This window comes from Pundamilia nyererei, unplaced genomic scaffold (assembly GCF_000239375.1).
Source record: "Pundamilia nyererei isolate P.nyererei 1_Seehausen unplaced genomic scaffold, PunNye1.0 scaffold00044, whole genome shotgun sequence".
NCBI classification, from domain to species: domain Eukaryota; kingdom Metazoa; phylum Chordata; class Actinopteri; order Cichliformes; family Cichlidae; genus Pundamilia; species Pundamilia nyererei.
The window spans coordinates 2,569,826-2,582,655 of NW_005187445.1; the positions used below are offsets into that span (position 1 = coordinate 2,569,826).

Genomic DNA, 12,830 nt, shown 5'->3' on the forward strand with positions numbered 1-12,830 from the left:
CAAGTTTTGTGAGGTGCTTTCGTGATATTTAATGGATCGGATTACATTTTTTATTTCTCTCCGATATCCGATCCACTAATTTAGGTCAGTATTGGACCGATACACTGTTTGCCTTTAGCAGAGCACTTCTTTACATAAAGCTTCATATTCTGGCACTCCGAAACCCATGAACTATGCGCTTACAAATTCTTTCAAGGGAAACTGAAATGAGGCCTGAAAGTGGATTACCACTGAACTAAGACAATCTGACTCAGGGTGAAGGAATAGGAACGGTACCTCTTTTTCTGTCATCAGTCTGAATGCAGGGTTTTGGTGCATGATATAGAATGAACTACAATATGAAAAAAAAGGGGAAAAAAGCAAGGAACCAGGAAAAACCACAGGCTTTCTACAAGAAATAAGGGGAAGCATGCTATTTAAACAGTGCGATAATCAGCAACATATGCCTCAAAGAGTTGCAAAATACACAGTAGCAAATGCTTCTGCCCACATACAGCATTTACTAACACACATGATGGATGAAATATTTCTTTAAAATTAGCTGACCAAGTAATTTAAAGCTCACCACTTTGAATCAATAATAAAAATGCAGTATTTATTCTACCGAGTAGTGGTTTCAATTTAAATAGCAACCTATCACCCTGTAATTCTGTAGGCACTGCACTCCCATCATCAGCCTGTGACTCACAGAACCAGTAAAGCCCTTATTAAATCCCACAAACATACACAAACATGTCTGTGGATTGGAATCCACCCTATGTGTCACTCATGCAGCCCTGGCGAGCAGTGTCAAACTTAGAAACCATGCCTTCGTAGGAGCAAAACAGAACATTTATTATTTCCAAAGAAAGGCACTTCTTGTAGTACTCATAGCTTGGATGCATGAAATTCCCAAAGTTAATTGTGTCATACTACATACAGAGTCACAGCACATGCCTCAGTTGCATTTGCTGGGTGACTGCACTGGGTCTTAACTGCACACTGCAATAAAATTGATCATAAGCCAAATATCTGTCAACACTTAACCACACATGTGCACTTTTCATTCAATTCAACAATAGCCCAATTTATAAGTAACAACAACAAATAAGTTAATGGGCCTTTACAAACATTCAGTCACAGTGAAGGGGGCTGACTACAGATTGTTTACACCTCTTGCAAGTGGCATAACCTATTTTGCTATCCTTTGTCAGTATGTGATATGACAGTTGCCCTCATGTGCCTTACTACAGGGGTAGTGCAGAGAAGCGATGGACGAGGTCGGCGATGCCTGAAACATTGGGTCAAGATCAACTGATAGCCTGATGATGGTTTATCTTTGCTTCCAGAACTTCAGCCAGTATATGACAAACCAAGAGCACCTCCAAGTCTAAAAAGCCCTGCTGTGCCTATTTGCTGTTTTACACATGTAAAAAACAAAACAAAAAGCTAAAGTAGAAGTATAAAGAATGCTATAGACTGTTACTTTTTTTTTTTCAAACTAGAAGTTGGACGTAAACTCATAATGGCCTCCCAAATATCTCAAACTTTGGAGCGTGTGCACCTATGAAAAAAACAAAAAGTAAGCACAAAGCTCTGTGTGGCCAAACTTAGTGCTGTGAGTGCGCCGACAGGGAACCAAAACAATAAAACCGCTGGATGGTTAGCTAAACAATGAGTTGAAACTCTTAAGTATCATAAAAACTAGGGGAGTTACACATTTTACTTACATTTCTCTGTAGATTCATCAACACAAGAAATATATTTCAAGTTGTTTCCAATATTTAATCAAATACACTGTTATTACTGTAATCATTGTTATAGTAAAACAATTTTTTCATTTAATAGTAGTTTCAATGTACCCACTTTGAACGACTTAAAAGCTCAAACATTTCATCTACTCTCTTACTTTTTACATTTTCTATTCTTAGTCTAGCTATTTGAGACATTAAAAGCCACTAAGCTAACAGAACTCAGAAAGCCCATTGCCAGTCTGAAAGGTTATATGGACAGCAGGAGTCTTCAAATCACTTATTTGAGGTGCTCTCTCTTACTCAGAAAACAATTTAGATCAATTCCAATGCTGTCAACACCACTATGATCATCAAACAATTCTTAAATTGCTTCCCTTATGAGAGCTATGCAGTCTTTGACCCATAATATGCTCTGGCTCCATCAGCAGGTCTGTCTGAGTGCTATCAGATGACCACTAATGCGACCTGAACACCAGCCTAAAACATCCATGTATATGACTGACTATTCTCATAGCTGTGTACTGATGCCATTAGAACTGTTTATTTATTTTTTTGATTTACTTTCTTATTTTAATTTAAGATATCTGGTGTGCCAGTTTGGGATTTAAGTTGTGATCACAGCTGATCTCATTTTGAGTTCTGACTTACAGTCTGATGTGTTAATTAGGCTGCTGCAGAGTGAACTTCAAGGGGAGAAACTGTGCTTTAACATTAGTTTCTACTGAAGCACCAAGTTCGGTGTACATAAAAGCAAAGCACACACCAACCCTCACAAACAATATTGTAGCCTATTGTGAATAAACCTTTCGGGACATGAGCCAAGTATCATGAAAAGAGATGGAAGCTCTGTCCAAGATTAGCCAGTGTTACAGCACAACAGACAGACAGACTGTGGGAGTCACAGACTGAAAGATTAGAGCAGGACACACGCTGAGCATGACTTCTGACGAAAAAACAAACAAACACTGTTCACATGTACAGGAAGGCATTCAGAGATTCAAAAAAATGAATTAAATCAAATTAAATAACCATTAAATGCAAAATGGAGCATCTGATCAAAACCAATTACATGTAAGCTGGAAATTAGTTTGAGTTTTATAACACATTTGAATTAGGCATGGGGTATCTGTTGAAATTATGGATATATTTATACAAGGGATTCTGCATCAAAAGGATCTTAGACGTCACAAAAGAGGAGGATATTTGGGTTTGAGTGTGTCTAGGCTTAAACCTGTTATTGTTTGAGGTACTCTTTGGAGGCGTGTCAGAGTTTTTAGTTAAACATTACCATAGCAGGATAACAAAGGAATTTCAAATGTCACTTAGAAAGAGAAAGCCTTGAACTTCTTAGACTTTTAAGGTTACAGCAGGTTAGTATAATGTTCATGAAAACCAACACTTGGAGTGAAGCCAGTCACCAACAGTTGATCTTTTCCTGCACAGTAGAGCTTAATACAGCCTACTGTAAGGTTTTCATGCAAATTTTAGTTTTTGTATATATTTAAATGACAGGTTGGTTTGCACTGTAATTTTGCTGGTTTCTACAGCTCCATTATGTGGCATGTATTAATTTTGTTACCACAGTTTTAAGAATCGGGTATGGATTACATAGTGCTTTTCCACAACTCTTTAAGAAACAAGGGCAACAGGCTTAAAGGTGTCAGTGAAGACACAGTAAATCACTGGGTAGGGCAGGCAGACTTCATGGGAGAAAACCATCTATTGAGAAGGAAAGGCAGCCAGCCATTAAACAGACAAAGCTTACATACTGATAGGAAAAGCAAAAGCGCTTACACAAAACACAGATCAACAGACTGCAACATCAAACCAAAAGTACATTATGAAAACAAACAGCTATGGGTTCATTAATACTACAGTTACAGGTTCTTCATTATTCTGTCTAGTATTATAAGATTAAATGTTCCATATAATTGTCTACAGACAAAAACATGTCCAACTGTCCTACTACTGGAGATCATTTTCTACTGAATTGTCTGACATCTTTAAGGCCATCTGTGGTTCTACATCTGACCTATTGGAGTACGTCAACAGTCTGGGTTGGAAGCTAATCAGTTAAATCAAGGACGCATGCCACAAGTCTCTGAGATTAGCTCTTTCACAACTCCATAATTTTCACTGCAAAATACAGCACTCCCTTTCAAACTAATAATGACCAATTAAAAACACTAAGCTCTACATGAGTGAAGTGTGGCCCTTAGAAATATAACTGAAATAAATTAAACAACCTGAGGTTGATTTGTTTTTTTACACAGAAACACATACATGATTGTTAGTGTCAGTAAACATGTTATGTCTGATGTCTAGACTAAACACAACTAAAATGTGTCTCAGTGTAATACACAAAATGTATATTACACTGAGACACATTGTTGTATTCAGCACGCAAAATACAACATAAAGTTAAAAATCAACTGTATTTTTTTAGGAGCTGGCGATTTTGGATTGAACAAAAGTATTTCAACCAATGCGAAAGCAGTTCTCAGATAAAGGCATTCCATTAGAGCAGGAAATGGGACTGGCCTTTACTGTAATGTCCAACTGTGTTAACAAATAGCTCCACATTCATCATTAGAAAGCCCGTCTGCTGCTGACCTTATTGAGAAGCTACACTTGCTTTGCCATTCAGTCAAGAGATTACCTCATCAATGAGTGTGAGAGGAAGAGTGTGTAATACTGTGGAGAATGACTCATAGTCTGTCCATGATAAAACACAGCCACACCAAGTCTTGTATAATGTAGTTCTGGATACAGTGAACACACCTTTTTTTCTGAAGCTTCAAAGCCACCTAGTTTGATTACACCTGGTCACATGTTAAGCAGGATTTAAGTTTTTACTTTCTAACTTTACAATGGTAGTCAATTTAAACACTAAGTACGGTTACTGTGTTTCGCTCTAATGTTACAGTGCTGTATGTGCACATCCTAGTTGTTTCAGGGGTCCTTAAAAAGCCTAAGCAGAAGTGTCCAAAATGCGAAGCACTACTGAGTGCAGGAAGCTGATAAATTATTGACTGTGCCACAGGTCTTGAATGAATAAAGATGGCCCTTTGGACCAAATATAGCCACTTGTGCCAGGTGAGATAAAATCATTTCAAGAAGCTGGATTGTCCAGACAATTACTTGTTCCTTTCACACCACAGGACGTCTAGAAAATAAATATACCGGTACCATTACAAGTGGAGTCGACTTAAAAATTACCTAGTTTCCGTCAACAAAACAACACTATGAGCTTTAGTACAGCACTCACTTTCTGACCTATGGGGAAGCATTTTATAGTAGACCAATATGATTGTACATGTGGGTTCAGATAAACGTGAATCATAGCTTTCTTCGTGCCTCTGGACACACATCACTGTCACATACCCGGGATAAGAGAGAGCCGTTACCTCATCTAACGTTAATCCAAAAGACCACCGGGGAGATAAATTAAATACCCAATGAGCTCAATTTAAAGCACACTGAGCCGCTGAGCTTCTTTATCGTTTTAATTAACGATCTGTGGCAGTGGATTACGACTTACAACCGTCTCTAATAAAAACTTATTTGGAAATATAAGATCACTCACCCACACAACCCACTAGCCACGGTTAGCTAATAAACGGGCTGGTTAGCCAAACTAAGCCCGCGCCGGGATGTCCCTAACGGGCTGGTGACGGCTCCGCTACCGTTAGCCTTTGCTGCTAGCCAGTCCAGGGCTTGCCACGGCGTGCTATCACACAGGGTATTTAACGTTGAGTAATGCTACCCGGAGGCGCTGTATAGTTGATATCAGCGGGGCAACAAAGAGATGGCTTTTCACTCTAAAAACAGGCAGCCAACATTGCTGCTACTCGCCTTGCTCAAACAGCTTGTATCAGGGTTTCATCCTCTTTCTTCATCTACGTTAGCTAGCTAGTTAACCTACCACACCATTAGCTTACGTTAGCTCGCTGTTGCTAGCGTAGCAAACAGCAGCTGGCTGTCAGAACCATAACGCTCAACCGGGAAAAAGGTGACAAAGACCTTACTGTTAGTGGTGGACTCGGAGAAATCCTTATTTTATGTTCATTCATGAACGGCGGACGAGATGGACACGGGTGTAGTGCCTGGGAGACACACAACGAACACTGTGAAGAAAAGATTTGTAGTACACGCCCTTGACGACGAGGATTGGAGTCCACGTTTTCTCCGTAACCGATTTCTCTAAACGATTGGACAGAGCCGGACCTCAAACTAATCGAACACGAAGGTGATTGGTTTATGTCTGGGTATTACGTTGTTTATGAATGTGTTCACGGTAGGTGCGCTTCAGTTTGTCTGCGGCGCCGCGGGAACGGACTTAAGTCTAGACATAAAAAAATAAGCACATATCCAGCATGTGGTGATCTATTGTTACCCCAACAAAGGAGTGAACTGAGCTATTTCCTCCTATGTCCCCCCTACTTTATATATATATTATAATTATTATTATATAGCCTTATTCTCCTATTACAATCATGCTATAATGCTGTGATTTTAATTAAAAAAAAAAACCCTGCAAGAAACCAGAAAAATTAGTCTTTGAGGCAAGAGTACAATATAAATATAGGGTTTTCATATATAAGATTTTAATAGAATTAGGTACATGAAGCAATGAGACATGTGAATTGCAGTATATCAAATAGATACCCTAGACAGAAAACATTTCTAAATTGCTGGGTGGCACGTAGAGCTCAACCAACATTATCAGCTTATATTCATCTTTCACAGATATATATTGTATCGCTACACAGGTAAAAGTATTTGAAAAGTATTTCCCGAGTTCTTATTTTTTGTATGATTGTCACAATTTTATGTTTCAGATCGTCTGACAAACCAATATTAGACATAGATAACACAAGTAATCATAAAATACAGTTTTTAAATTTATTAAGGGAAAAGAGTTATCCAAACCTACCTGACCTTTCATGAAAAAAGGGCCCCAATAAACTGTAAAACTGGTTGTGCCGCCTTTGGAAGCAGTCAGGCGTTCGCAGTGACTAACAATGAGTCTTTCACATTGCTGTGGAAGAATTTTGGCCCACTTTTCTTTTTAGACTTGTTTTCTTCTTTTTTGTGCCATTGATGGTTGAACTTGTTGGTGTTGGTTCTCTTTCAGCATTTTCTGGTAGAGATCAGAATTAATGATTCCATCCTAAAGCAGCAAAGCAGCCCCAGACCATTACACTACCACTGCCATGTTTGACTGTTGGTATGATGTTCTTTTTATGTACTGATACTGTGTTACTTTTACCCTAAACAAACCTTCCAACAAATTCAACTTTTGTCTCAAAACTCCACGGAATATTTTCCCAAAAAATCTTGGGGATGATCAAGATGTTTTTTTCTTGGCAAATGAGAGAAAGAGCCTTTGTGTTCTTTTGGGTTAGCTGTGGGTTTTTTGTATCTCTCTGATGGATACCATTTTTGCCCAGTCTCTTTCTTATTGTTGAATCATGAACTCTGAACGTAAGTGGGACAAGTGAGGCCTGCAGTTCCTTAATTGACGTTCTGGGTTCTTTTGTGGCCTGGATGAGTTGCCGATGTGCTCTTGGAGTAATTTTGGTAGGCTGGCCACTCCTGGGAAGGTTCACCATTATTCCAAGCTTGCTCCGATTGTGGATGATGGCTCTCACTGTGTTTGACTGGAGTCCCAAACCCTTAGAAATGGCAATACCATTGTAACCCTTTCTAGTCTGAGGGATGTCAATGACTTTGTTTCTCGTCTGTTCCTGAGTTTCTTTATACTGTAATAATAATAACTGTGGAATGGTGTGTAGTTTTTAAGGTCTTATAAGCTACTTCACTTTGTCATACAGGTTTTATATAAGTGGTGTCTTGGTTCAACAGGTCTGCCAGTAATCAGGCCTTGGTATAGGTAATGAAATTGATGTTAGCTCAAAAAAATGTGGTTAATCACAGTTAATTAATGACTTAACAAGACAGGCAATAACTTTTTCACATAGGACCAGGTAGGTTTGGATAGCTCTTTTGCCTTAACAAATGAAATCATAATTTAAATATTGCATTTTATATTTTCTCAGGTTATCTTTGTCTAATATTACATTTTGCTTGATGATTGGAAACTTCCAGTGGAACAAGTATATAAAAAAATAAGAAATAAGAAATGGGGCAAATACCTTGTCCTGACACTGCTGAGATGAAAACCTTTTCTTTACAGAACATAAAGAAGAAGAAAAAAAGATGTTTGTGGTCATTTAGAAAAAAAAAGTCACATAGTTTGTTCAGCAGAATAGCTCCAGCGTCATTATTCAAGATCTTCATTATTTAAGATTAGATCTCTCTGCAGTACATGTAGCAGAGTAGACAGCTGAGCAGTGGTGATACAGAGTCAAGTTCTGCTCTTAAATTAGCTTGTTAACTATTTTTTAAAATACATTGAGTCCATATAGAGTCCAGCTTTTTCCCATTCGCACATGTACAGAAGCAAAAGTCAAATCAGATAAAAATTAAAAACATTAATAATCAGAAATTTTAGTCCCTAAAACTTTGATTCACTATTGACCTAAGAAAAATCCACCTGCCTCTATGTTGTAGTAGTTAACAAATTTGCCTTACATGTGAAAGATCCCTGTCTTGAGATCGCAAAGGGAAATAAAACCAGCCTCAGGATATCAGAGGCTTGTGTGTCCCTCATGCTGGCCCAGATAAATCGGAGGGTGGCATCAGGGAGGGTGTAAAACTGCCAAATCAAACATGCAGATCTTTGCGGTGAATAGCTAAAAGTACCTCTAAAAGTATCTCGGACTATAATTAAATTTTTTTTTTTAAATACTCATAAGTATGAATTTATGATTTAACATCAAAGTCATATAGAACTCTTTAGAAGAAAAATACTAACCACACATCACAAGTCTGACACTTTTAAGCTACAGGGCAATTTGTTCAATAATAATAATAATACACAAATATATACACACATGCACCATAAAAACAGAAGTGAAGCTTGATTTACCGCATGAATTTACTATAGACACAGTAGATGTTTTTAAGAAATGTTCAGATTTTTTCTTCTTTACTGCAACAATGCTTGAACTGAATTGTAGGCGAAAAAATAGATAGTTTTCTTTGCTTATCTGCAAATCTCTCTATCTCTCTAAAACAGCATCTCTACCCTTCACCCTGTCAGCCTGGAGGAGTCATTAATGCGCACTTTTCCCTGAAAACATAACAATAATGTTACACATAAATGAAAAAAGATACAGAAAAAATGTGCCAAGCAAAATGTTCTTGAGTTTAGTTTTCCATCTAATAATGACTATGTGAAAGGTGCTGTACATCTTCCATCCATTTTCTCAGCGATAAAGAAGAGAGCAGCTTGCAATATCCAGCTGCAGACTGAATATGCTGCAAACTCTTATTGTTAAAGCATAAGTACCTTAATAACAAAAGCCCGTACTCTGGTAGATATGTGTTTATCTATTGCAATAAAACAAGAGGAATACTCTACATAGATCTTTAAAAGGATCTGCCTTCCGTATTTCTAAACCACAGTCATTTAAGTTTAACACTTAAACCCCATAGGTAAAAAGGTAACACATACACACAAAAAATTATTAGAAATTTTACAAAATGGCTGGGATTTTTTTGCATGTGCTACCTTTTTACTTTACGTTTTTAACAATGGAAAGTAACCTACTATTTATTTGAATTATACCTATAATAGTTAAGGTGTACAGTATTGTCAAGACTATTATAATAGCAGCGCATGTGGTGTCTTTTGCATACACTAAATATACACAGTGAAATTGTTACTCGGTGTACTTTTCAAAAACAGTAAAACAAGTTGGATTTCAGGAAAGTGGCCTCTTCCTTTAAGGGGCAATTTTCCAGACAATACTTATTTTTGCTATTATGAAGCGGAGTAAATACAGCAGAAATCATCTGACCCTGAACCATGCTTGCTTTAGGCTCATACTTGCCATGATGCACTTTCTTCTACGCTCCTCTTTTATACTCCTGATACATTTACCTTTGTCCTCTCTCCCATAGTTTGTCTTTCTTCTTCTCTATGCTCTTTCTCTCTTCTCATCTCCCAAGCCAGTGACCCTAGATGACTGCCCCTCCTTTAGGCTGGTTTGCTTGCTCACAGGGGATCGTCTGATTGTTGAGGTTTTTTCTCTAATATTGTAGGGTCTTTTCCTTATAGTGTAAAGCACCTTTAGGCCACTGTTTTTGTGAATTGGTGCTATATAAATCAATTTAAAAGGAATTGAATGACTCGAAGGTAATTTCAAATCTTTGTAATCTTATTGCAATCACTAAGACCACCTTCTTCTCTCAGGTACTCACTGGTGTTGGAGCTGTAGCTATAGCCTGGAGTGGTGGGTGGTGGTGACTCTGAATCCACAGAAGCTGTATCTTCATCCTGGGAGCAGCCTGCTTGGATGGCCCGCAGGTAGCTATGGCTGCGCGACCGGAAGCATGTAGGCGCAGGCAGATCCAGAGCCTCCACAGCCTGCGATTCCCCCTCACAGTACGGTACAGAGTGCCCACAGCCCTGCCCGCATACCTGAAAGAACGTGTGCAGACTCACACGCTAAGGGCAGAGGGCAGACTCATAAACATGCATTAAACAGACCTATGCTTATGATGGAAAAACTGCTCAGATATAAAAATCTTACTAAAGTAAAACCAAAGCATCAACAGCAAATGAAGCCAAAAGAGATGCGGTAAAAATGTCCCTGTGGTCGTGTGAGGAGTTTCCTAAAACTGCTTTATACATTCAAGTATTTTATGCAGTGGTTTTAAAACTAGGTCTTGGGTGTCATCCAAAGACTAACAAAACAAATCTGTGGGGTTGTGAGATGAGTGATGGGGTTGGAAATAAAAATGTGGAAATTTGAAGTGTGTGGGCAGCAGTCTAAAAGTCTATACTAAGTAATAAAGCTGTAGGATACTTTAAAGAGATATGGCATTTTTAACATCTGTGTTCAGTGGTATAAAAATTGAACACACCTAAAACCTAGAACCAGGTTAATCGTTTTGTGCTTGCCTCAGGGTCAGTATGAAAGTAAATCACAATGCATTGTCTGAGTTGCCTAAAATAGCTTTCATTGTTGCATGGATTTGTGTTGTCACTGCACGATGGGAAAAAGCATTGACATCCGGCAGCAACTGAAATGTTTGATCAAGCGACATAAAAAGAAGCAGAAACAAGCATCAGCAGTTATTTTTATATTTGGCATTTCAGGACCAAATACGAAAGTGTTGTGGGTGGCATATAAACAAGAAAAATTAGGCCTGCTCATTCCAAAAGCTGTGCATGAGTACCAAGAAATCCTTTAGGTCCGACTGACTTTACCTCTGGCCTAAATCGAGTCTCTCTATCATTAATATTAAACATTTCATTTCCAAAGATAGTGATGCCATTCCTTCTCTATGAAAGGTATTTTTACCTCCAATCCTGCTGATGAAGATGTACAACAAGCTCCCTCAGCTTTTTACTGAGTCATATCTTCCACTCTGAAATTCTGCAAACACTCTGAGGCATCATTTTGATTCGTCAAGTTTATTCCCGACTGGTTTATTCATAAACCATCTCTGCAGTCTTATAGACATTCATTTAAATATTCTCTCACAGTAGCTTCAAAATGTAAAGGTTGTGGCAGTCTATTTTATATACACGGGTTCTTGAAGTCAATCAAATTTATGCAATTTTAGAAATTTTAGAAGGTATGTATGCTTTAAATATTGTTGCATTAAATCCAGCTTTAAATCTTTCCTTTATTAAATTAATATTTTAACTGTTTTCAAAAGACGATTGTTGGGTTTTTTGCAGTTTGTGATGCAGCGCTTTCGATTATTTTGTACACTGCTCACTTAAATAAAACAGCAAAAACTACTTCTCTGTGGGAACTTATTAATAAAAGACCCAATTCAAACAGACTGATTAAAATTATCTTTGTCAATTATAACAACAATAAATAATAAAGAGATCATAGACATACCTGAGTGCCCGAGCCTCTGCCCAGTGTGCCAGAGCATTGGCTGAAATCATTGTTCCTGTGGCGTGGAGGGGCCTCTAAAGGACTCACCAGGTAGTCTAAGTTATCAAGGCTCCGATTAGTGGACAGCTCTTTCAGGGACGGCAGGGTGCTGTGGAAGTGAACGTAATAATCAGCCTCTCAGAAGTCAGAGCCTGGAATAAGTAAGGGGCTGTGTTTAATTGATGATATCCAGGAGTATCCTAAACCAGGGAAATGTTCCCCTGGGTTTTTTCAAATTAAACACGACTGAGATGTGTGGATAGTGATGTGTACTAGTGCTTAAATAGCAGTACAGAGGAAATAACGATACAAGAGCAAAACTGCTAAATAGAATTTGAGAGATTTGAATTTCAGTTTATTTAAAAAAAAAAAAATCCTCTGTTCTGCCTTGCCGAGTTGGCGCCTGGTGTTAGTGAAAATGTGTGTGCAATAAGCAACAGGGTGTGCTGGAGTGATTTTCATGGAAAGTTTACATATTATGAAATCAGGACTTGAGAAAGTGGGTAAAAGTACTAACACGCCACTCAGGGTACCTGCAAGGTGAAAGATGGAACTGTGGGTGGAGAGGAAAATTACTGGCAGGGTTAGGCAAAAAAAGTGATGGAAAACAGTGGAAGGATCACTTAGGGTGGTTAGGGCCACACTGCCTGCCTCTAGGTTACACTGACCTCAGATGCTGCATAGAGCACGCACTTTGTAGAGGAGACCACAGATAATCCTCCCGCATGAGAGCGTAGCAACGAGGCCTGTCCGTTTGGATGTAGAGGTAAAACACATGGCAACAAGTTCACCGACTGCTTTTGCAGCACATAAAAATGGAATGTATATAGTTTCTTGTCCCCTTTCCTTAGACTGCATCTTTATCTCCAATGTATATCTTCTATGATCTTGTTTTGACCAAGTACTTTTGCACACACTGACATTTATTCATGACAGGATGCTGCCACCTGCTGACTACCTTTGGAGGCATGAGAAAAATACCCCTATAGCAAATACCCCTTCAATGCCTGTTTATATTTTAATGGATGTAATGTAAAAGGGCACAAAATCAACAGTGGCAAAACAATGA

The 12,830-nt window shown here is 38.4% G+C and overlaps 1 protein-coding gene across 2 annotated transcripts in view; it reads right to left on the minus strand.

Moving 5' to 3' along the window:
* The window catches only part of dlgap4a (discs, large (Drosophila) homolog-associated protein 4a), a 97,110-nt gene that overhangs the window by 9,025 nt on the left and 75,255 nt on the right, over nucleotides 1-12,830 (minus strand). For both annotated transcript variants that reach the window (XM_013910514.1, XM_013910513.1), the window contains exons 4-6: nucleotides 12,430-12,507; nucleotides 11,723-11,870; nucleotides 10,065-10,311 (exon numbers count right to left, since the gene is read on the minus strand). In XM_013910514.1, the coding sequence (XP_013765968.1) occupies nucleotides 10,065-10,311; nucleotides 11,723-11,870; nucleotides 12,430-12,507 (473 nt within the window). The remainder of the gene's footprint in view (nucleotides 1-10,064; nucleotides 10,312-11,722; nucleotides 11,871-12,429; nucleotides 12,508-12,830) is intronic.